At 49.6% G+C, this 23,705-nt stretch overlaps 1 protein-coding gene across 2 annotated transcripts in view; it reads right to left on the reverse strand.

Moving 5' to 3' along the window:
* Nucleotides 1–23,705, reverse strand: part of LOC119433384 (dual specificity testis-specific protein kinase 1-like) — a 113,715-nt gene that overhangs the window by 45,005 nt on the left and 45,005 nt on the right. For both annotated transcript variants that reach the window (XM_037700559.2, XM_049658607.1), the window contains exon 3: nucleotides 10,554–10,835. In XM_037700559.2, the coding sequence (XP_037556487.1) occupies nucleotides 10,554–10,835 (282 nt within the window). The remainder of the gene's footprint in view (nucleotides 1–10,553; nucleotides 10,836–23,705) is intronic.

Raw genomic sequence — 23,705 nt, forward strand, 5'->3', positions numbered from 1 at the left:
AGACTGGATGTACTTACAATATATGCACAAGTAGGGTTAGAGTGGTCAAGATGGCTGACCAGCAACAACACGCAGCAGCCAGTGTCTCTCGATCTTCTTTTCTCTCCTCCTATCCTTCTGTAACAATATGATGGAAAGGAGAAGCCGGCGTCTCGACTACGTTTCTGGCTGGCCTGGTTTTGCGCGGTAAGAGAGCGTGCGATCTGACGACATTCTTCGGCATAGGTGGCAGCTTCGGACAGAGTCGTAGAATCTGAAGCGTCTTTGCGATACAAAAGAATCGTGTCCATAAACGAGGAAGGTTCGCGAGAATAAAGAAAGAAAGAAAGGAGAGAATCCCGTGGTCGACTGAGTGGCGCTATTGTAGACATACGTAACAAAGGGAAGGATGCGGTCCCAGTTAGTGTGGTCAGCAGAAACGTACATAGCGAGCCTGTCGCCGAGAGTGTGATTCAAGCGTTCAGTCATACGGTTTGCGGATGATAGGCGCTCGTAGTTCTATGGACAACGTTGCATTCGCGGAGCAGGGCTTCTACAGCCTCGGAGAGGAATGAACGATCATGGTCACTCAGTAGCTCGCAAGGCGCACCATGTCGAAGAACAAGGTTGCGAAGGATGAATGAGCCGACATCACGTGCTGTGGCCGCTGGAAGCGCTGAAGTTTCGGCGTAGTGCGTGAGGTGGTCCACGGCAACGACAACCCAGCGGTTGCCATCTGGGGTGTACGGTAGAGGGCCGTACAAGTCAATGCCGATACGGTCGAAAGGCCGGGAGGGACAAGGCAATGGTTGAAGCAGCCCTGTTATCTGGTTAGGTGGGCTCTTGCGGCGTTGACACTTGGAGCACGAGTGGACGTACTGCCGAACAAAGCGGTACATTCCGCGCCGGTAGTATCGAAGCCGTAGGCGTGCATACGTCTTTAGGACACCGGCATGGGCGCATTGAGGATCCGCATGAAAAGAGGCACAGATGTCAGAACGTAGATGGCGAGGAATCACTAGCAACCATTTACGGCCATCAGAGAGGTAGTTGCGGCGGTACAGGAGCCCTTCGCGGATGGTAAAGTGGCAAGCAGTGCTCCGAAGCGAGCGGTCGGTGGTGTGGGGTGATGGCCGAGATAAATACTCTAGAAGAGATGCTATCCAAGGATCCCGGCGTTGCTCAGATGGCATGTCGGCGAATGTAAAAGAAGAATCATAGCTTGAGACAGATGCAGCACCATACTCATCAGGCAGTGGTGAGCGCGAAAGAGCGTCGGTATCCGAATGCTTACGGCCTGACCGGTAGACAACACGGATGTCATGACGACGACAGAAATGTGCAACATGGCCAGGTAGACAACAGAAATAGCAAATAGGCCTGTTGTCCTGGGTGCGCCAAGGATTAGTGGACGGCGGTGCGGGACGGCGAAAAGGAGGCGGGTTCAGGTGGACAGGCGCACGCGCAGCGTAGAAGGTATTTTCTCGTCGAACAGGATCCATGCTGAGTGGCATTGCTGGTGACTGGCGGCGTGCGACCCCAGCATAGGTGAGAGGAGCGGAAACAGGAGGATGCTGGTAGGTGGTTGGGAGAGCCTCAGAAATTTGCTCCTCTATGGCCTGTCGGAGCGTCGGAGCCAGCGCCTGCGCAGAGTCCGGGACGCAGGAAACAAGGGACAATTGTCGCGCCACTTCTTCTCGTACAAACTGCTGTATCTGCCGCATGAGCATTGTGGGGTCAGTAGAAACGGAGCCTACAGTTAACGCTGACATGTTGGCTGTGTCAGAGCTCGGGAGGCGTGTAGCAATGCACTGTTTCCGCAATTCGTCGTAGCTCTGACAGTACTGGACCACGTCCGTGACAATTTGGGGATTTTTGGCAATGAGCATGTGGAAGGCATCGTCCTCGATCCCCTTCATGATGTGTCTGATTTTATCGGCTTCGGACATCGCAGGGTTGATGCGACGGCAGAGGTCCACAATATCCTCAATGTAGGACGTGAAGTTCTCGCCGGATTGCTGGGCGCGACCGCGTAAGCACTGTTCTGCGCGGAGCTTGCGAACAGCGGGTCGGCCGAAGACTTCCGCGAAGCTCGCTTTAAAGGAGGACCAGTTGGCAATATCAGCTTCGTGGTTGTGGAACCACAGCTGTGCTACGCCCGCCAGGTAGAAGTGGACGTTGCTGAGCTTGTCGCCGTCATTCCATTTATTGTGGGTGCTTACCCGCTCATACGAAGTGAGCCAGTCCTCGACGTCGTGCTCGTCGGTGCCGTTGAAAACGACAGGGTCTGGCTGTCGTGGTACACCGGAGCAGGCGACCACCGGTGGTGCGGGAGCACCCTGCTGTGGCGCGTCGTCAGGCATTGCCGAGGCGGGGGGTAGAGTCCGGGTACAGAGTTCCAGGATGAAGAGGGAACCAGCACGCTCCACCAATTGATAGGACGCGTTCAAGGTTAGATGAGATGCGCTTGGCGTTTTTATGAATGCCAGAAAAAGGCAACGGCCAAGCGGAGCGAGTGCGAGCACCAACAACAAGAAGCGTCTTCTGCTTCGTCTTCTGCTGGCGCCGGTATTTGTCACTACAATATATATATATATATATATATATATATATATATATATATATATATATAGAGAGAGAGAGAGAGAGAGAGAGAGAGAGAGCAAACGCGACTTCTTCCGTCGCGCGAAAGCCCGTGGGGGGACGGGAGGGAGGGAGGGGAGGAGACGTTTAGCTGCGGCACCAAATGTGTAATTATATAGAAATGCTGCGAGGCGAGAAGGTGGTAGACTTCCGACACTGCTCAACGAGTGTCCCGTTCTGATCTCGTCGCAAACCTCCGAGCCGCCCCCAGAGGCACTGGCAACAGTCCCCAACGCCACGTACAATCAGTGCGAATGTCGCCAAAACGCCGACGGCATTGACAACAGTTCTCGAGCATCCACCAGTATGGTGGCACCATCTAGTTATTGTGCCTTCAAACGCAGCGTGCCTGACATGTAAGTTGCATATAGCAGTTGCACGCTGCATGTAAGTGAACCTGGCTAACTCAAGCAGGCTAGGTGGCTAGGCCCATTCTGAAGATTCCAATAAACGATCATGATCACCAACTACCTACCGTGCCACGGGTTAAGGGATGCGAGATGTGCGCAATGTATTCTGGATAGCTCTTCGGTACACGTTATGGCGTTTCCTAGCAAGGTATGAACCGCTGCTGAAAAAGCAAAACGTAGAGCTATGTGTGCAGCTACAACAAAGCATCATCGGGCTCAGCAGACTGCTGTGCAGAGAGCAGCATTACAAGCCGCAGCTCGCCATCGACGCCGGGCGGACAGTTCAGATTGTTCTCGTCAAAACGAGGTGAAGGGACTTTGCTGCGAAGAGGCTGTTTTGCGTGGTGCCAAAATTGGAGCTACTCTTGAGTCGCTCCACCAGCTTGCGCGTGCGCATGCTGCGTAGGCCTGTGACATTTTTTCCGAGTTTTTCGTCGGTGCGTCTTGTAGGACTTATATACGTTTATATATATCATATGTCATGACGCTCTTTGGACATAGCCAACCTTTGCGCCATGAAACTCCACATATCAATCCGTACGTTTGTTTTCTTCGACAAAACTGCTGCCAAAATCTGATTGGCTGCTATGGCGACGCAAAGCGCGCTGGGTTGACCTCCTCTAGCAGTTGTAACGGGTTGTGTGCGCGCTATGGAGGTACCAGGTTCTTCTCGTGATCAAGCTGCCAAGCGCTGTGCGAGAGAGACAGAGCAGCAACGCAAGTGGATGCAGGCCGATCGCGAGTTGACGACCCCGAAGTCGTCCCATCTGCTAATCGCTTTCAAGATACGGCGCACGTCGCTGTGCAAACTATGCAGTTTGTACAGAGTACAAGCCACGCCCCCTACCTCCTGCGCTGCCTTGCAGCTTTCCTCCTTTGTGTGCGATCTGCCTTGCCGTCGCACGCTTTCACTCACACATGCAGCACAAGGCACGCAGGGACAATGTTATCACCCTTAGACTTCATACAGAACATTGCAGCGACCACGACAGCAGAAATGCACCTGGAGTGTCCATATCATTGCTATCGCAATTAGTGTGGGCGAGGACTTATGCAGTCGCCATCTGTCAGAAGCGCCTTGCTTGCGTAGTATGAGGGATAACGCAGCACGCTCCTCATAGGTTTGACTGTCGGAGCTCAATAAAAATACCACGCCTCCCGGGAGCCCTCCTGGACAATTCTGTATGTATTCTCAAAACAGGAGAAGTTCTTAACTGTCAAAATAATCATCTTGGGCAAACAGAAAGCACAGGATGGTTTACCGACGCTATTTCTTTACCGAATACGTACAGTGAACGCCCAGTGTGCGCGGTTGCCATGATGAATCCTCCAAACCGGCTTCTTGTGTGAAAGGTAGGCAATCGCTGAGAGGAAACTACGTGAATTATGTTCTTTTAGTGGGCTGAATGTATAACCAAATGGAGCATAACAGAATGAAGCCACAATGCAGCGATTGCAAGGGTTCGGTTTTGCATGCACGTCCGCGCACGTTTTGCTTTCACTGCGAGTGCATTTTCGTACCGTGCCGTGAGCTTTAGGCCGCAGCATATGAACATTTCAGAGCACACAAGCAACCATTGTTGCGTAGACGCTATCAGAGCTGTTAAAAAATAATTTCGTGATAACTACTTCGACACCTACGACGACTTGTGGTGTGTAGTCGTGACGATTTATTCTTTTTTTTTTTTTGTTAATAAATTCTTGGACGTTTCACTATCAACATTTCTCAACTTGCGCCGCCGTGTATGTTTATCGCTCTTCTCAGCGACCAATTTCTCGCAGCTTCTTTTTTCTTAATCCAGTACATTCATTGTTATGGTGCTAACACAAACATGCGTATATGCTATGCCTTTCTTTAATGTGCTTCTTACCTTTCCCTTATGATTTCAGTGAACTTGCACACGCGGGCGAGCGTCTCAGTGCGCGCTTTATGCTATTTACCGAACATCGCAGCCCTGAGGCCGTAGCAGAAATCTTCTTCGAGGAAGGGCTTGCTGTACACTCAAGTTGTACCCAGTGGCTGCTTACCGGTTCTAAATTTTGCGAACCAAGCTTCACGGAGCTTCTTGTCCTGTGGGTACGTGTGAAGGCTGACACCAGCTCCGTTGCATATGACCGGTACTGCAGCACCGAGCAGTAGCCTACCATGCCGTACGCCTTTAAAGGCAGCCACTAACTAATACAGGAGCGGGAGAACCAGGGGAGAACCTCCCCACTTAATGAGAACCGCAGCGCAAGTGGGACTTTAAACTTTCATTTTCAGCTCGCTACGGCACTATAGCGAGCTGAAAACTAATGTTTCGGAAGTACATGGTTCCGAAGCAGCCAACACGGCCGCTGTGTCCGTCCACGTGATCCATCATACCACATCACACCGACGGCGGCGCCAGCTTTTCCAGTGGTGGAGCTCCCCCAATATAGGAATGGCACCCATGACCTACGTTCACGAATTGAAACGTCACCAATTTTTTTTAATCGCTTGCCAAATGAACAGGTGCATAGATGTGACATATAAGTTTTTTTCCCTGTAAAACTGTCGTTCTGAGGGGGGTGCAATTTATACAAAGGTGCGACTTACAGACCGGAAAACATGGTAATTTTGAGACTTTCGTTGCTCCGGCTATATGCGACATAAAGTCTCCGGTATGAGCCCACTTCGCTATGGCACTCGCTTGCCAAGATCACCTACGAGCACAACAGCACGACGACTGTACAATGACGACATAGTGACAATGGAATGAGGTCAATTCAATAACCAAGGCGGTATGACGACAACAAGATGACAATATTGAAATGATGATGGTAAAACGACGACAGTTTGATGATGATGGCATGAGGACAATGTGATCAGGGGCGGATCCAGGTTTTTTCTGAAGGGGGGTCATCATCTGTCAATGATGATGATGATCATCATCATCATCAGCCTATATTTATGTCCACTGCAGGACGAAGGCCTCTCCCTGCGATCTCCAATTACCCCTGTCTTGCGCTAGCGTATTCCAACTTGCGCCTGCGAATTTCCTAACCTCATCATCCCACCTGACTTTCTGCCGTCCTCGACTGCGCTTCCCTTCTCTTGGTATCCATTCTGTAACCCTAATGGTCCACCGGTTATCCATCCTACGCATTACATGGCCTGCCCAGCTCCATTTCTTCCGCTTAATGTCAACTAGAATATCGTCTACCCCCGTTTGTTCTCTGATCCACACCGCTCTCTTCCTGTCTCTTAACGTTACTCCTAAGATTTTTCGTTCCATTGCTCTTTGTGCGGTCCTTAACTTGTTCTCGAGCTTCTTTGTTAACCTCCAAGTTTCCGCCCCGTATGTTAGCACCGGTAGAATGCAATGATTGTACACTTTTCTTTTCAACGACAGTGGTAAGCTCCCAGTCAGGATTTGGCAATGCCTGCCGTATGCACTCCAACCTAATTTTATTCTTCTGTAAATTTCTTTCTCATGATCAGGGTCCCCTGTGAGTAATTGATCTAGATAAACATATTCCTTTACAGATTCTAGAGGCTGCCTGGCGATCCTGAATTCTTGTTCCCTTGCCAGGCTATTGAACATTATCTTTGTCTTCTGCATATTCATCTTCAACCCAATTCTTGCACTTTCTCGATGAAGGTCCTCAATCATTTGTTGTAATTCCTCTCCCTTGTTGCTCAATAGGACAATGTCATCTGCAAACCGAAGGTTGCTGAGATATTCGCCATCGATCCTCACTCCTAATCCTTCCCATTCTAAGAGCTTGAATACTTCTTCTAAGCATGCAGTGAATAGCATTGGAGAGATTGTGTCTCCTTGCCTGACCCCTTTCTTGATAGGTATCTTTCTACTTTTCTTGTGGAGAACCAAGGTAGCTGTGGAATCCTTGTAGATATTTGCCAAGATATTCACGTATGCCTCCTCCACTCCTTGATTACGCAATGCCTCTATGACTGCTGATATCTCTACCGAATCGAATGCCTTTTCATAATCTATGAAAGCCATATAGAGAGGTTGATTGTACTCCGCAGATTTCTCGATTACCTGATTGATGGCGTGGATATGGTCCATCGTAGAATATCCCTTCCTGAAGCCAGCCTGTTCTCTTGGTTGACTGAAGTCTAATGTTGTCCTGATTCTATTGGAAATTATCTTGGTGAATATTTTATACAATACTGAAAGCAAGCTAATGGGTCTGTAATTCTTCAATTCTTTAACGTCTCCCTTCTTATGGATAAGTATAATGTTGGCGTTCTTCCAGCTCTCTGGTACACTTGAAGTTGTGAGGCATTGCGTATAAAGGGCTGCAAGCTTTTCAAGCATGATATCTCCTCCATCTTTGATTAAATCTACTGTTATTCCATCTTCTCCAGGCGCTTTTCCCCTGGTCATGTCTTTCAAGGCCCTTTTAACTTCATCGCTAGTTATAGAAGGAGCTTCTGTATCCGGTTCATGACTATTTCGAATGGAAGAAGCTTGGCTGTTTTGGCTACTGTACAGGTCAATAGAATTCTTCTGCTGCTTTTACTATGTCATCGAAATTGCTGATGATATTACCATGCTTATCTTTCAGTGCGTACATCTTGCCTTGTCCTATGCCTAGTTTTCTTCTTACTGATTTCATGCTGCGTCCATATTTTACGGCTTCCTCAATTTTTCCCACATTATAGTTTCGAATATCCCTCACTTTCTTCTTGTTGATCAGTTTTGACAGTTCAGCGAATTCTATCTGATCTCTTGAGTTGGACACATTCATGTTTTGTCGTTTCTTTATTAGGTCCTTTGTTTCTTGGGAGAGCTTCCCTCCAGGTTGCTTTGGTGCCTTACCTCCCACTTCAATTGCTGCTTCTGAGATCAGCCTAGTTACGGTTTCATTCATTAGCTCTATGTTATCTTCATCTTCCTGTTCTAAAGCTGCATATTTGTTTGCGAGCACCAGCCTGAATTGGTCTGCTTTTACCCTTACTGACTCTAGGTTGGCCTGTTTCCTCTTGAATAATTTCACTCTCTCTCTCTTCAAATTGAGAGAAATCCTAGACCTCACTAACCTATGGTCACTGCACTTAACCTTACCTAACACTTCTACATCCTGCACTATGCTTGGATCGGCAGAGAGTATGAAATCTATTTCATTCCTTGTTTCTCCATTAGGGCTTTTCCAGGTCCACTTCCTGGTGCTGCGCTTCCTGAAGAAGGTATTCATTATTCGGAGCCTATTCCTTTCCGCGAATTCTACTAACATCTCTCCTCTTGCATTCCTAGAATCGATGCCGTAGTTGCCAATGGCTTGCTCACCAACCTGCTTTTTCCCCACTTTTGCATTGAAGTCGCCCATGACTAAAGTATACTGAGTTTGCACCTTTCTCATTGCTAGTTCAACATCTTCATAAAACTGTTCTATTTCTTCATCATCGTGACTAGAGGTTGGGGCATAGGCTTGTACTACCTTCATTTTGTACCTCCTATTCAGCTATTCATGATGATGATAGTAGCCCTTATTTACCGAAATTAACCGCCGGTCGGCGGTGGCGCTGAACAGACGCCACATGCTCCGGTGTTCTCTTTAACAGTGGAGCGCACTGTACGTCACCAACACGTGTTACTTCGAGGTGAAAGACCCAGACATTCCTTCTCCTCTTGCTCCCAACTCCTTTCCAACTCAGGGTTTTTGTTTCTTTTGTTGTTTTTTTGCACATGCGTGCTCGTTCCTACGGAGGGCCCTCCTGGGCACGGACGGACGTTTTGCCTAGCCATATACAGTTTCGCCGTAAAACATGTAAAGCATACCTGAAGCAGGCTAGGTGATTAGTTTTCACCGCCCCGTTTCAGAGGGAATGCCATTAAATCATCATCTTTACCTGAAGTTTCTCCGGCGTGACCGACTGCAGACGTTCTTCCTCGGGCTCATGTTCCTGTAACGCACAAGTTCTCTTTTGCACAGTCCCGCTTTCGCCGTCCGTGTTCACGTTGTCTGTATTCACATTGCTGCAGCCGACGCCTTTCTACTTTGTTAGCTTTCTCCGGCGTGAACGCGCTACCCCGCACACCTGTCTTTTCCAGGTAACGGCAAGAGGCAACCGATGACACCCCGAAGGGATTTCGGTTAAGACGCGAAAGCGCTTGTGCGGACATGGGCGTGTTTGACAAAAGGGACGTCCCCTACTTCGCTTGCAACCGCAGCTGCTGCCAGGACAAGTAAGGTACGGCCGGCGCCAGTAGGTCCAAGGTGTTCATGAGAAAAAATAACTACGGCAACTTCGCAACACCACAACCCTACGGAAAACAGCTAAGCATGTGAGCAAGCTAGCTTTACTTCTACATGGCTACTACCACTGGTACTTGCGAAAAATACTTTTGAAGAATGCTGGTAACCACATTTTTTGCGACAGGGTCATCACCCTGACAGCGAGGGGCGATGCAGAAATCTGAGTGGGGGGTCACATCAGGACATCCCCCCTGGATCCGCGCCTGTGTGACGACGATACATGTACGATGACGACTGTATGACAACAGATGCATGACAGCGACTGTGTAACGACGATATAATGATGTTGATGGTATAACAATGGCGGCATAATCACTATTCAATAACAGTATGATTGTGATAGCATAGAATGACGATGATAGAACGAAGAAGGCCATATGATTATGACTTGACAACAATGGGATGACGTTTCTGAAGTTATGACGACAGTAAACAACAGTGTGACGACGACGGCATGATGACAAAAGTACGACGATGACTGTTTGACGACGATGGCATGACAAGAGTAGGATGACAAAGTTAGAATTCAAACGACAAAAGGAGCAATGGAAGGACCACAGTGGCATTACGACGATGGTATGACCACAAATGTATGATGACGCAATGACAGCGATGGCATGAGAACGGTATGAGGAGAATGGGATGACGACGACGATGGTGTGACAACGGCATGACGACAGTTGGATGACAAAGCTGGAGCGACGATTGAAGGACCGTGACGGCATCATGCCGACTCTATAACGAATGTATAACAACTGCAGGACGACAATGGTGCGACGACGACAGCATGACGAGAGTCGGAGCACGAAACTGGAATAATGACGACTAAACGAGCACGATGGATCACTATGATGGTGTGACAAAAAATGCATGACTACTGTAGGAAGAAGATGGCCTGAAGATGATGGCATGACGAGTGTCAGATGACAAAGCTGGAATGACGGTGATTAAACGACCTCGACAGCATCACGACCTCGAGCCCATACATACTGGCCCAAGCTATTAGACAACTTGGCTGATTGTGTCGAAGTAGAAGGCGTGACGACGGCATGACGAGAATTAAATCGTGAGGCTGGAATGACGACAATGAAACGACCACGACGACATCACCACCCCTAGTGGCCTAAGCTGGTAAACAACTTGGGTCACTGTGTTGGCATAAGATAGATAGGCTCGAAATGCCTGAAATAGGCAAAGAATGCTAATAGCATGAATAGATTATCCGCCCAGCACACTGTGAGCAGCTGTAGCTGGAATGGATGTTGGACTCACCAGGAACCATGCAGACACTCGGGAGCCATCCAGTAGGGGGAGCCTACCACGGGTAGCCGGAAGTCACGACATCCTGACACCGGGATGCGTTCAGCCAGCCCCAAGTCCCCCACCACAGCCGTCAGGGTGGGCGGTGCGCCCTCTTCCTCCTGGTGACGCTTGATGAGCACGTTCTTGGAGGTCAGGTCCCGGTGGAAGACGCCCCGCGAGTGCAGGTATGCCATCCCTCGTGCTATGTCCAGTGCCAGCCGCATGCGCAGCTCCCACGACAGGGGCTCTGACCTGCAAGGGCATTCAAGGACACCAGCATTTACAAATGGCACCCACTGCAGTTGATTATCAAAACCGTCACCTTCATGCCTGCCCACCTGTGAACTTCAAGTCCTGCTTTCTAAATGATGGGTCTGTGTGTTAAGGTTTTCTTTGTTCGGTGTTGAGTATTGTGTGAGATGTTTTTGTATCTCTTTGCATCTAATTGCAATTTCTGTTTACCTGCATTATCGAACTGATAGCTTTTTCTTGCATAAGCATCTTGTAAATTGTTCCCAAACTAGCCTTTGGTTATGGGACCATACAGACTGTGTATACCTTGTCAAATAGAAAGATCTGTAATAAAGAACTCTGAACTTTAGGAGGACGTGACGGTGGATGTACGAGCCGTGCCGTCATTCCTACTCAGAAGGCGAAGGCGGCTAGCGGAGCAGCGGCTGCGACAACCAGCGTGGCTAGCTTTTAGAACGGACTGGCGCATGCCGTGCTTGCGCCGCTAGCACGCGCCGCCCAACTTTATTCTCCTCGCCATCCGCAGCCGGCCCCAAAGCACCGGCCGAGAGCGCCGACCTTAGCGGCCTCGCATAGCAGCGTCTACAGGGCCCCCCGCCCAGATGGGACAGTGAAATGCACTTGTCGGCGAGGCGGAGATGAGGCTGTCTTAGAGTCAAGCAGGACGGGTGTGCCGGCGACATCCGCGGGGAGCTCATTGGGAGGCGTCTCGACTTAGGCCGGTTTGAGGTGGTCTAGCGAAACTACTTCTTCGCGAGCATTCAATAGGATGGTGGCGGACTTCGGCGTCTCGTGGATGACACGGTACACGGTCAGTCGTAGGATGGTGTAAGAGGTGCCTTCACAGCATCTCGTCGGAGGAACACGTGGGACGAAGACGCAAGGTCCGTATGCACAAAGATGCTGTGGTCCGATGATCGAGGTGGTACGGGGCACAGTTGCTGAATGCAGTCCTGGAGGTACTGTAGCGGCTGGGGCAACGTCGCCGAAGGCACGAACAAGTCTCCAGGAAGCTGCAGGGGTGCACAGTAGATGAGTTCGGCCACTGAACAGCCAAGGTCGCGACGAAGGACAGCGCGAAGACTGAGAAGCACCGGAAGATGGTCGACCCAGTGCTCTCAATCCAAGCGCAGCCTTGAGCTGGCGATGGAACCGCTCAACCATGCCGTTGGCACAGGGATGAAATGCAGAGGTATGGCAGTGCTTAGTGCCAAGCAGGCGGTTGAGGGAAGTGAAGAGTATACAGTCAAATTGCCGGCCGAGAGCGCCGACCTTAGCGTCCCCGCATAGCAGCGTCGGTGGGCGCTACAAACTCAACTCCACAGACATGACACCACAGGGGGAGGTGTTAAAAAGGCATTGAGAGAAAAATTATTTGGCTGTTTAAGCAGATCAAAATCACCCTTCTACAATACAAAAAAAAAAGTCACTCTTTTGGCACGCCGAAAAAGACTGATGGTGCGCCACCGCGACATCCCCATTCCGGACATTCACCGTGACGCGCCATGAACTCGTCAATTATGAACGTGCCCACTGGGTCCTAGTTAAATTTTTATCGGTAAAGATGGACTTCATTGTATTCTAAAAGAACCAAAAGCTGAACTTGGGAAGTTTCAACAACTTTTACTGAACCACGATGGCCAAAAGGTGAATATGTGCTTTCTAATCAGTGACCTCACACTGACGTACCGGCCCTGGGGTACCGGTGCTAAATTCGAAAACGAAACTTTGACCGTCATTTTCTCTTTTAATAATCAACATATTTCGAAATCAGCAGACATAGAGTTTAAGAATACTTTATCAATCTAGACTCGTTCAGTCTAGACACTTTATTGTGTCTTTAATAGCACGCATTCTTTAAAAAGTTTAGCTTGAGAGCTTTCTTTTGTGGGACAAGTATCCTTTAGCACCCTCTGTGGAGTGTTAGGCCAGTGGGAGAAGAGGCTGGACAGCAATCTTCAGGGCCATTTGTGCAGGCACAAGAAGTATGGTATACAGGAGACTATGCTTCCCGTATAGGCTCTGCCACAATGCAGTGGTGGAACAGCCATTTCACCTTTTAGCGGAGGTCTTGGCGCAGGAGCAAGCACTTTTCGTGCAAGGTCCAACGCACGTATGCTTACCATATACCATGCAAATTTTAACTGATAACTGATAAGTTTAAATTTTAACTAAGCTGTGGAAACTGGTTTGTGCGAGGCTTACCCGGTGAGCGTGGTCAGAAAAGGACGCACACCGCGACGCACAAAGAGCGCTACGGCCGGGTTCATCGACTCTCCGGCACGGTGCAGAGAAAGCACCACAGACAGATCGTGAACAAACGCAGGTTTATTAACTCAGGATGCAACACAGTGCGACATTCACGGCTTGTGGGCAAAGGCTCACCGCAAGACCGATCGAGCGCGCCTGCACTGAACATGATATCATGCAAAACACTCATGTCATGCACACTAGAGAGTTTTCGAATGGTGGCCACAAAGGTTTTGCGGACGCAAAGAAACGAGGCGCAATGAGGGTTTTGCGTTGTTGTCGGCGACGCTATTTCGCCAACATAGCGCAACGACCTAAACTCGATGCAGAAGTTTTGCGTCAAGAAACCTGGCGGCACCCATTTAGGTGGCAGCTCTCGCCATGTACCACATTCGACCTCGGGCCTCGTAAATTTGTGGCTATCTAAAGCAATAAACAGTGTCGTAGGTTCTCACTTTTTCTCATTTGATTCAAAAGGCCCATTTAATTTGATTTGAAAAGGTGGCGCAAACAAATTTTATTTTTGCACCTTTGCAATTTTTGCATTAAAAGCGTTCTTGCATCTCTCCCTCATCAATGTGCGGCCGCCGCAGCCGCAAGCGAGCCCACGATCTCGAGCTCAGCAGTGCAAAGCCATAGGCATGGTATAGGCTACCCCGACGGGTCACGAACATCGGGGCGCACCGATAGCTAAGTCGCAAGTTCGAAATGGCGTTGCGAGAATCGGTCGCAATATCTGGTTAAAGAAAATAAGCTCAAGAAAATACATACAAAACGTAACTATAGAACGCACTTAGGCCAGCGATGAGCCGAATGCTTGCACGGTTCTCGTTTTCTATTTTCTTTTTCAACGGGGCCTCCATGCATTCACCCTCAACACTTACAATGCCAAAATTAACAACCTGGCCACAATCCATGCGAGCAGTAAAACTGGTGGTACTATTATAAATCTATTCCCAGGGTTCTCCCCACGGTGGGCGACCGTGGTTTGCCGCCCACCACTCCCGCCGACCGCCCACCTCTATGACCACCCGCCCACCACCGCCCACCTCTTGGGCTTCAAGTTTGCTATACTCGGGGACAACTTTCTGTGCCTATGCTGTGGAAGCTACGAGTGCGAGGGGTCAGCTTCCAGAAGTGCGCTGTTACGGGCAAGCATGGATGCCGGCGGGAAGTAGCCGCACACGCTCACGAGCCAGAAACAAAGGCCAGGGAGCTGGCGGTAATCGCGGACGATCGTGGTACTAGACCTCGGAAAGTACGACCGTGTAGCATCCCCAAGAGCATATAAGGCGCATTTCTCCACGTGGATAGTTGGTATGGCCACGGAAAGAAGCGTGAAAGAAAGAAGAGGCCTGCGTAGAAAGAAGGTCAAAACCCGATGTGTCGTCGCCTCCGCAATAGAATTTAAAAAAAATAAAGGAAAGTCGCAGTTTAGTCCGAAAGGCAAAGCATCGATTGCGATAGCAAACTAGTGGACAGCTATATGAAGTAAGGATAGTAGTTTTATTGGTTGCATAAACATATAACATAGGAATATAAACTAAATTAACAAGCATGGTGTCACGCACGCACAAGCAAACATGAATGCATCTGATTCAATGACCGCGGAAATTCGCTGTCAAAACGCTGTAGTGAGTAAGCGCGGCAGCAGCAGTGAGCGAATTGACCTTCGTCCCGCTGCTCACATCAACGCGAATTAAGCCGCGAAAACACAGCGCAGAGAGGAAGGATGGCTTTCAGAAGCTGCAGCCGCCCGGGCGGGAGCACGCATCGTAGTACGCAGCCCTACCCTCCCTGCCTCCGGAACATTGGCGCACTTTCTTCCCGCTTCCCGCTCTTGCGTGCGCGCGATTAAGGCCATGATAGCCGGTTCACCCTCGCACGCTTTCCCTCACACACAGAGCATACGGCACACAGCGACAATTTTATCGGCCATGGGCTTTATTGACCCATTTCGCAGAGCAGTTTGTTCTCGAGAAACGAGATGGTGCTTTCGGCAGCACGCCATACGTTGCCTCAGCGAAAGCAAACGAAAACAAAGCTATTACCACTTGTGTCCTGTTTCGGTGCGATGAGCTGTCGGAAATGCAGCTGGGTTTTCGCTCATGCAGTGTGCTCCATTCATGCTGCAAAAATGTGGAACGGTGGATTGAGGATGTCTGCACTATAGTTAGCTACAAAAATAGTGACTGGCATATTAAAGAATGAAGTGAATATGTTTGTCCAAGTTCACGGAGCGTTGCTACATACCACGGCCTCTGTTGCCGGCCCTTCTCAATGCATTACTTTCCTTGTGGATAAAAAAAAAATTGACTTTTCACACGAATTCACAAAAATTTATGTCAGCATTGTATTGCTACACGCGTGTGGTATTTGATTGTTTGACCGAGGCGCGCGGGCGCCATTACTCGAGAAAAGAAGAGGAAGAATGAGCTGGGCTTGCGCTGTGAACCTAACCGGTCAGCGCTGCAACTGCTGTTGTAAATACAACCTGTAAATAGTTGCCCGTCTTACTGACTCGTTCTTCGCGTAACAGTATCGCTAACCTCTGAAGACTTCAACCACGGAACGTCGGCAGGAGTGAGTACCCCTCGCTAAATTAATGATAAAGGGAGTAGCGCCACTTCCTGGCATAGTAAGTTTCGCATACGTTACCTACACACATCTACCCCAAATCACACGCAAACTTACACACACTCTATTGCCAATTTACAGAGAGTATGTGAATAGGCACACACTTGAATCAATGCGCCAAAGCATGGGTAACAGCGACTACACCAACAGCAAACAATCAGATGGTGACCGCACTGACGAACTCGACGAACTTTAGTCGGAAACGGGACAAGTATTTGCCAAATAAATAAGCAAAACACACTGATACCGATTCATTTCCTAAGCCAAAAGCTTGGACCAAATTTTTAGCATCGTTTCTTGAACAAGCACCATATATGCTGCTCGCACCATTTGGACAAAGCTCAATGAGCTTCGAAAGTGCTTTAACATGTCCTCTGAAGCTGTGGCCAAATCTTTGTGCCGACCACCCTGTCAGCGTCTGCGATATCCTGAGCCGCACCGGCTGTCATGTAAATCCATTGTAAACACGTAGGCAACGGAGGCAGTTGAGGCAAGCAATGAACACGTCATCACGTGATCAAATATCGCAGCACCCACAGGAACGCCGCGAAAAGTGTCAATACGGAACCTCTCGGCGACGATGACGTTGGCAGAAATGCCCCTGGAGTGTCCATACAATTTCTATCGTAATAATAAAAACAAGAGAAACTCCTCTGCCAGTCCCTTTCTTTCCGGCGCTCTCAACCAATCAGCTAGTTAAGGCGACCGTGAGTTTTCAACATGTATCCAGAATAGCACCCCCCCCCCCCCCCTACCCGCCAAAAGCTGCATTTCTCTTGCATTGTTGCATTGTGTGATTGCGATCGAACATAAGACATGTGGAAACTGACATGTGCTCACTAATACCATTCTAAACTAAGCACCATGTGTGATTCTGCACCACGCGCAAAGACTGACTATCGACGAAACAGCTGACCTTTATTCTTAGAATGTGATATCCTCATTCAGTAAAGTCCGCAGTACCACGCAAGTTCGATGAACACCGAAATAAATCACTGGCAAGATGGCACAGCGGCACTGCATTGTATGTACGTCAGATAAAAATGTGCAAATGACGAACCAGACGACTCCGACGGGCCTCTGTTTTTTCTATCATGATGCTGATAGCGTGCCGTTGGTTTTGATTTCAGTTTTGCTAGCTGCAAAGCATCGACAGAAACAGTCTCGCTCTCATGATGTCGTAATGCGCAGGCTCGGCGCAGTTTTCCACTAAAATGCTGTTTTGGCACAGGATCGCACAAAGCGCCGCTTCCGGCGCAGTTTGGCGCAGGGGCGGATCCAGGTTTTTTCCAAGGGGGGGGGGGGGGGGGTCAGCTTCGGTCAATGATGATGATGATGATAGTAGCCTTTATTATTTACAGAAATTCACCGTTTCTGCTCACGATAAACACGCCTCTTACACGGCTAGTGCAACACCTGTAGCGAAGCCAGGTATCTGTTTCTCCAAACTTACAGGAAAAGGATGTTGTCCAACGCAGCTGAACACAGCAACACAGCTGTGCCAGATAAATTATCAGGCACAGCTTGGTGGCTCTGCCTGATAATTTATCTAAGTCTCTTAAGTTTAGTTGGTTCATGTTCCTGGGTCTTAGACTCAGGAACATGAACGAAAATAAATGGGCGGCTAAAGTGCACAAGTATCTGTACTTGAAAAGCGTAGACACAGAATGGAGGAAGAGGTCAAGAAAAGTGGCAATGAAGTACAGGATAATTGAAACTGTAAATAGACAACCAGGAGTCATCAGAAAGAAAGTAAGAGATACAGAGACAGTGAATTGGATGCCAGGAATAGAAACAAAAAGGGGCGTGGAGATTTACAAAAATGAGAAAAAGTTGTCGCAGTTTCACCTGAAAGGCGAAGCATCAATTGCGATAGCAAATTTGTGGAGAGCTATACGCAGTAATGATAGCAGCTTTATCAGCTGTATCAACTTGGAGATGCAGCAGCACCGGCAACACGCTGAACTGTTGTGGACGCCGTCGGCGTTTTGCCCGCATTCGCACAAAATGCGTGCGGCGTTGGTGACTGTTGCCGGAGCCTCTGATATAAATAGGCACTTGGTGCCGCAGCTAAACGTCGCCTCCCCCCCACGGCCTTTCACGCGTCGGAAGAAGGCGCGTTTGCTCTACATATATGGTGATTGTAAAGGAGGAAAGAGACGCCTACTTCTGCAGCCCTTAAGGAACGCGCGTTTGTTCTCCGCCGTGGGTTCACTCCCCGTGAAAGCGCGCGTCCCTCGCGCCCTTTCACTCGCACATACAGCGTTCGGCAGCACGCGGTGACGATTTCATCTCCATTGACGTCGTACGGAACCTCACGGCGACGGCAGAAATCTGCTTTGGAGTGTACATATAATTGCTATCGCAATAAAAAAAAATTAGAAGGGAAAATCTGTACGATAACACAAATGGCAGTGCCTTGCTATTTGAAGCTCGAGCCGGTTGCCTAAAAACAAAAAACATACCGGAGCAAATATTCGCAACCAGATTAGGCATGCTGCAGGATGCTGCAGCTAAAATCCAGAGACCATTCAGCACATCCTAATGGAATGCGAAGGAATTCACCCAGTGAGAACCGTAGGTAACGTACACCTTCCAGATGCGCTCAGCTTTTAAGTCGACGGAACTGTCAACCGGTCAGCAGTTGAGAAAAGCAAGAGATGTTTAGAGTACTGGTGCAAAAAAAAGCAGGGAAGAAATTAATGCGACTGGTAGAAGGTAGATTTTCAAGAAAAAAAAAAAAGATTAAGGATATGTATACAAAAATGCTAGATAAAAAAATCACCAGCCCCTCCCCTGTTGAGAAAATGGGAGTAAGCGAAGCTTTTGGCAAGACGACGCTGTCGCAAGCATTCGCTTCGGAAGCCCTCACACTAGAATCCGACGACCAGCTTCGCTTACCCCCATTTTTAAATTATGGGGTTTTACGTGCCAAAACCACGATCTGATTATGAGGCACGCCATAGTGGGGGACTCCGGAAATTTGGACCACCTGGCATTCTTTAACGTGCACCTAAATCTAAGTGCACGGGTGTTTTCGCATTTTGCCCCCATCGAAATGCGGCCGCCGTGGCCGGGATTCGATGCCGCGACCTCGTGCTCAGCAACCCAACACCATAGCCACTGAGCAACCACGGCGGGTTGCCCCCATTTTCTCGACAAGGGCTGGCGATTTTGTCTCTTTGGGTCCCCTTTGTCTCTACAAGGGTAGTTCAAGGGTGCGTTACAGACCCCAGAGCCCACCGGGGTATGTGCCCTTGAGCTTGGATTCTTTCTGCACTATCACTAGGATTGGCCCACTTTTCAGCATGACACCACCAGCACTTGTAAACCTAAAAAGCTTCACTTAAAAATATGTTCGGCCCTTACACCCCATGGAGATGGTTGACCAGTGAAGCTGAAAAGGGGCGGCTGCGGTGTTTATCTCAAGGTTTATCACATGGGTATATTAAAGTGTTTCTGAACTGTGTTACGCAATTATGTGTCCCTTTACGAGCACCCTTTATGCTGAGCAATGAAGATACGGACACCTTTGCGGCACGGCGGCGGCGGGCGGACTCCCAGCACTGTTTGCAGTGCCGTTCTTCATACGCGAGCTGCTCCTCGGGAGAACGCACGACACGTGGCTGTACCATTACCAATTACCGCTGCGCACCGCTGTGAGAGAGGAACGACGTTACCAACCGCGCAGCCAATTGCACGCCGGACGTTCCCTTTCCTCTTGCTCCCTCACACTTGGCGCGTGTGCACTTCACGCTGACGCTGCGAGAATGTATGTACAGAGCGGTCCACTGTTAAAGGAAACACCGGAGCGCGTGACTAAAGACCCTTGATGTTGGAAAGTAGCAGCACTCTTTGACCTACGCCGTGACACCCTTGCCGGCGCTGTCAACCTCCTCTCTCCCCCTCTTTCGTGGAGCCAGCGCATCTGCCACGCTGAATGGTTGCGGCGTGCAATTCTACTCTGTCAGGTGACCCTGACGTCACGAAAAGGGTGCGAAACTTGCTTCCGTGCGCTTGCCAAGCGGTGATCTAAGAAAAGGAAACAGGTTGTACATTACATACTCATAACCATACACAAAAACAGAATAAAAATCACATTACAAGCGAAGTATGAGTGGAGTTCTTTCCTACTGAAACTCTAGATATTTTTGTATTTGTTCAAAGTAACGTATTGACACGTCAATTCAGTACATTTCCGTGTGTTGTGCAGTTGTAGTTCGCTTGCGCTTTATTTTGCGCGCCGCGAAGGATTCGGGCGAGAGAGACAAAGACGACGAAGAAGACGTTCTGCTCGATCGGAGCTGTTCTGCTGTGTGACCGGTTGTTGCTTGTGTTGTTATTCCCGTGACAAATTGGTGGAGGTGCTGGGTATCATCCTATGCCCTAATTTGACCTCCCGACGCTTCAAGTCCCAACCACCATTCCCGCAATTCCGGAGGAAAACCGGGCACTTCGCCACAGCCGCCGCTTGCAGGGACTACCTCCTGAATGCGGCCCATTGAGCCCAGTAAGAATGTCAACCACAGGGGCAAGTACGAGTCAGACGCAAGAGAGCGACACAGTCCAATCCACTTCTACCCCGAGTGTCGTCTATCCAGCGCACGTTCCGAAGTCATTTCATGGTGACGTGTTCGAGGACGTGGAGGATTGGCTTGAGCACTTCGATCGAGTCGCCGCAGTCAATGAATGGGACGACTGTAAGAAACTGCGCTACGTTTACTTTGCCCTTGAAGACTACGCTCGCACATGGTTCGAGAATCATGAGAGCTCCATCACTAGCTGGCAAGATTTTCGACGACAGCTTCGCGAGACGTACAGCAGCCCCGAAAGGAAAGAAAAGGCCGAACAGGCTCTGCAGAGTCGGTTTCAGAAGCCAAATGAAAGCGTGGCCATGTTTGTCGAGGACATGTCCCGCTTGTTCCGACGTGCTGATCCAGGTATGGCCGAGACAAAGAAAGTTCGCCTCTTAATGCGAGGGGTGAAAGAACAACTCTTCGCTGGGCTCATGCGCAACCCTCCAGCTACCGTCGCCGAGTTCATAACTGAAGCGACGACAATGGAGCGAGCGCTGCAGCAACGATCCCAACAGTACGATCGCCAAAGCACCGTCGCCGCCGTGTCATGTTTCACCTGCGGACATGATTTAGCAGCACTCCGAGAGCTTGTGCGAAGCGTTGTGCGCGAAGAGCTTGAGGAAGTTCGCAAAACTGCTTGTCAGCCGACTGTTACTGCGCTTGGTGACATCATTCGTGACGAAATCAGGACCGTGACCCAACCATTGGCACCAACGCGAGCGAAAGCTCCAGTCCTGACATATGCCGAAGCCTTACGGGGCCCTCAACCATCTACGGTACGACGTTTGCCTTCCCCTGTTTCAGCTCTGCCGCCACGTCAATTTCCCGCTACAAATGTAAACTCGTATGAGTACGTAGGCCCGCGAGATATCACACGGAAATCAAACGTGTGGCGCACCTCGGATAATCGGCCACTTTGCTACCACTGCGGCGAAGCGGACCATCTGTATCGTCAGTGCCCTTATCGGAGGATGGGCCTTCAGGGATTTCACCCTAACGCGCGTCGACCAAGTAATGGTGAGTGCCCACGCGAGATTGAGCAGTTCCTGGCCTCTCAACAGCCATGTTCTCCCGCACAAAGACGCCAATCACGTTCACCATCTCCTCGGCGCATCATCTCGCCTAGCCGTTACTCTACATTTTCTGATGTTCGCAACAGGTCCCCAAGTCCACGCCCACGCCAGGAAAACTGAAGACAGCGACCTCCGGGGGTGGGGCCGCTGCTGATCGTCCTGACAAACACCCTCCGACACAAAAAGTTCACGACGACGATTTATACGCCACGCCATGTTCTGATAACGACGCAGTACTTTCCACCGATATTACAGTAACTGTCGACAATTACCAGGTCACCGCCCTCGTTGCTACCGGCGCCGACTACTCCGTTATGAGTAGTGAATTGGTGGCTATTCTCTGAAAGGTGACCACACCATGGAATGGTCCCCAACTCCGTACTGCGGGTGGTCATCTCTTGACGCCGGTTGGAAGGTGCACTGCCCGAGTGCATATCTGCGGCTCTGCCTTCATTGGATCCTTCGTCATTCTGCGGGAATGCTCCAGGCAGCTCATCTTAGGAATGGACTTTCTTAGAGAATATGGGGCCGTTATAAATCTTCGAGAGCTGTTGGTAACATTTTCTCGTAACGCAATCTCGCACGAATGCAAATTGCACAAGATAGCTTTGCGTGTCTCTGATGATTCCGTGACCATACCACCTCGTTCCAGTGTACTGGTTACCGTAGTGAGCGACAAGGATCGAAATGCCCTTGGAGTTGTTGAAACCAATGTGTCCATCCTCTTCTCTCGTCAAGTATGCGTCGCCCGCGGCCTCCTCGAACTGACCAAACAACCTGCTGAAATCCTAATCACGAACTTCAGTCGCGAATACCAGCACTTCACGAGGCACGCTGTTGTCACTTACTTTGAAGAAATCGGCGACGCGAGAACCAGCCTATCACTCGCAGAACTTTCCTCCGCCCAACACGATGAGAACCAGTTTACTATTCAACTCGATGTGAATTCTAAACTATTGGCTCAACAACAAGATAGTCTTCGCTCTCTTTTGCTTTCCTTTAGCGACTGTTTTGCCACGACGTCAAAAATCAAGCAGACACCCGTTGCGAAGCACAGAATTATAACCGAACCCGCCGAAAGACCCATCCGGCAGCATGCCTACCGTGTGTCTCGAAGAGAACAAGACGCCATTCGTGAACAAGTCAAGCAAATGCTTGATGACGACATCATTCAGCCATCTACAAGTCCATGGGCGTCACCAGTGGTGCTAGTTAAAAAGAAAGACGGCACACTGCGTTTCTGCGTTGATTATCGCAAACTCAACAACGTTACAAAGAAAGACGTCTATCCGCTACCTCGCATCGACGACTCGCTGGACCGACTTCGACACTCCAGATATTTTTCGTCCATGGATCTGCGTAGTGGTTATTGGCAAATAGAGGTCGATGACCGTGACCGGGAAAAGACCGCATTTATTACTCCTGACGGACTCTTTGAATTCAAGGTTCTTCCTTTTGGTCTGTGCTCTGCTCCTGCGACTTTTCAAAGAATGATGGACACTGTTTTATCCGGTCTTAAGTGGCAAACGTGTCTTGTTTATTTGGACGACGTCGTCGTTTTTTCGGAAACTTTCGAGCAGCATCTTCAGCGTCTTCGTGCAGTGCTTGATCGCTCCGAACTGCAGGCCTGTCACTCAAGCCCGAAAAATGCCACTTCGGTTACGAGGAGCTGAAATTCCTTGGTCATGTCATAAGCTGCGATGGAATTCGCCCGGATCCTGAAAAGACGCGAGCTGTTGCAGCCTTCCCAACGCCTACGAACAAACGCGAGGTTCGCCGTTTTTTGGGACTTTGCGCGTATTACCGTCGCTTCGTACCAAATTTTTCGAAAATAGCTGAGCCCTTGCATTACCTCACAAGAGACAATGTCGCTTTCGTTTGGAACCCCGAGCAACATCGCGCTTTTTGTGACCTACAACAACGACTTCAAACTCCTCCAATCCTAGGTCACTTCGACGAAGACGCCGACACTGAAGTACACACAGACGCGAGCAATGTCGGTCTCGGCGCCGTCCTTGTGCAGCGGCAAGAAGGTATAGAAAGAGTGATCGCCTACGCTAGTCGTGCCCTGTCATCGGCCGAATCGAACTACTCGACTACAGAAAAAGAATGTCTAGCTGTTGTGTGGGAGATATTCAAGTTCCGACCATATTTGTACGGAAGACCTTTCAAAGTAGTCAGTGACCACCATTCGTTGTGTTGGCTTGCCGGTCTCAAAGACCCCTCAGGCCGCCTTGCTCGATGGAGTCTTCGCCTTCAGGAGTTCGACGTTACGGTTGTCTATAAGTCGGGACGCAAGCACACAGATGCCGACTGTTTGTCCCGCGCTCCTG

This window comes from Dermacentor silvarum, chromosome 11 (genome assembly GCF_013339745.2).
Source record: "Dermacentor silvarum isolate Dsil-2018 chromosome 11, BIME_Dsil_1.4, whole genome shotgun sequence".
Classification (NCBI taxonomy): domain Eukaryota; kingdom Metazoa; phylum Arthropoda; class Arachnida; order Ixodida; family Ixodidae; genus Dermacentor; species Dermacentor silvarum.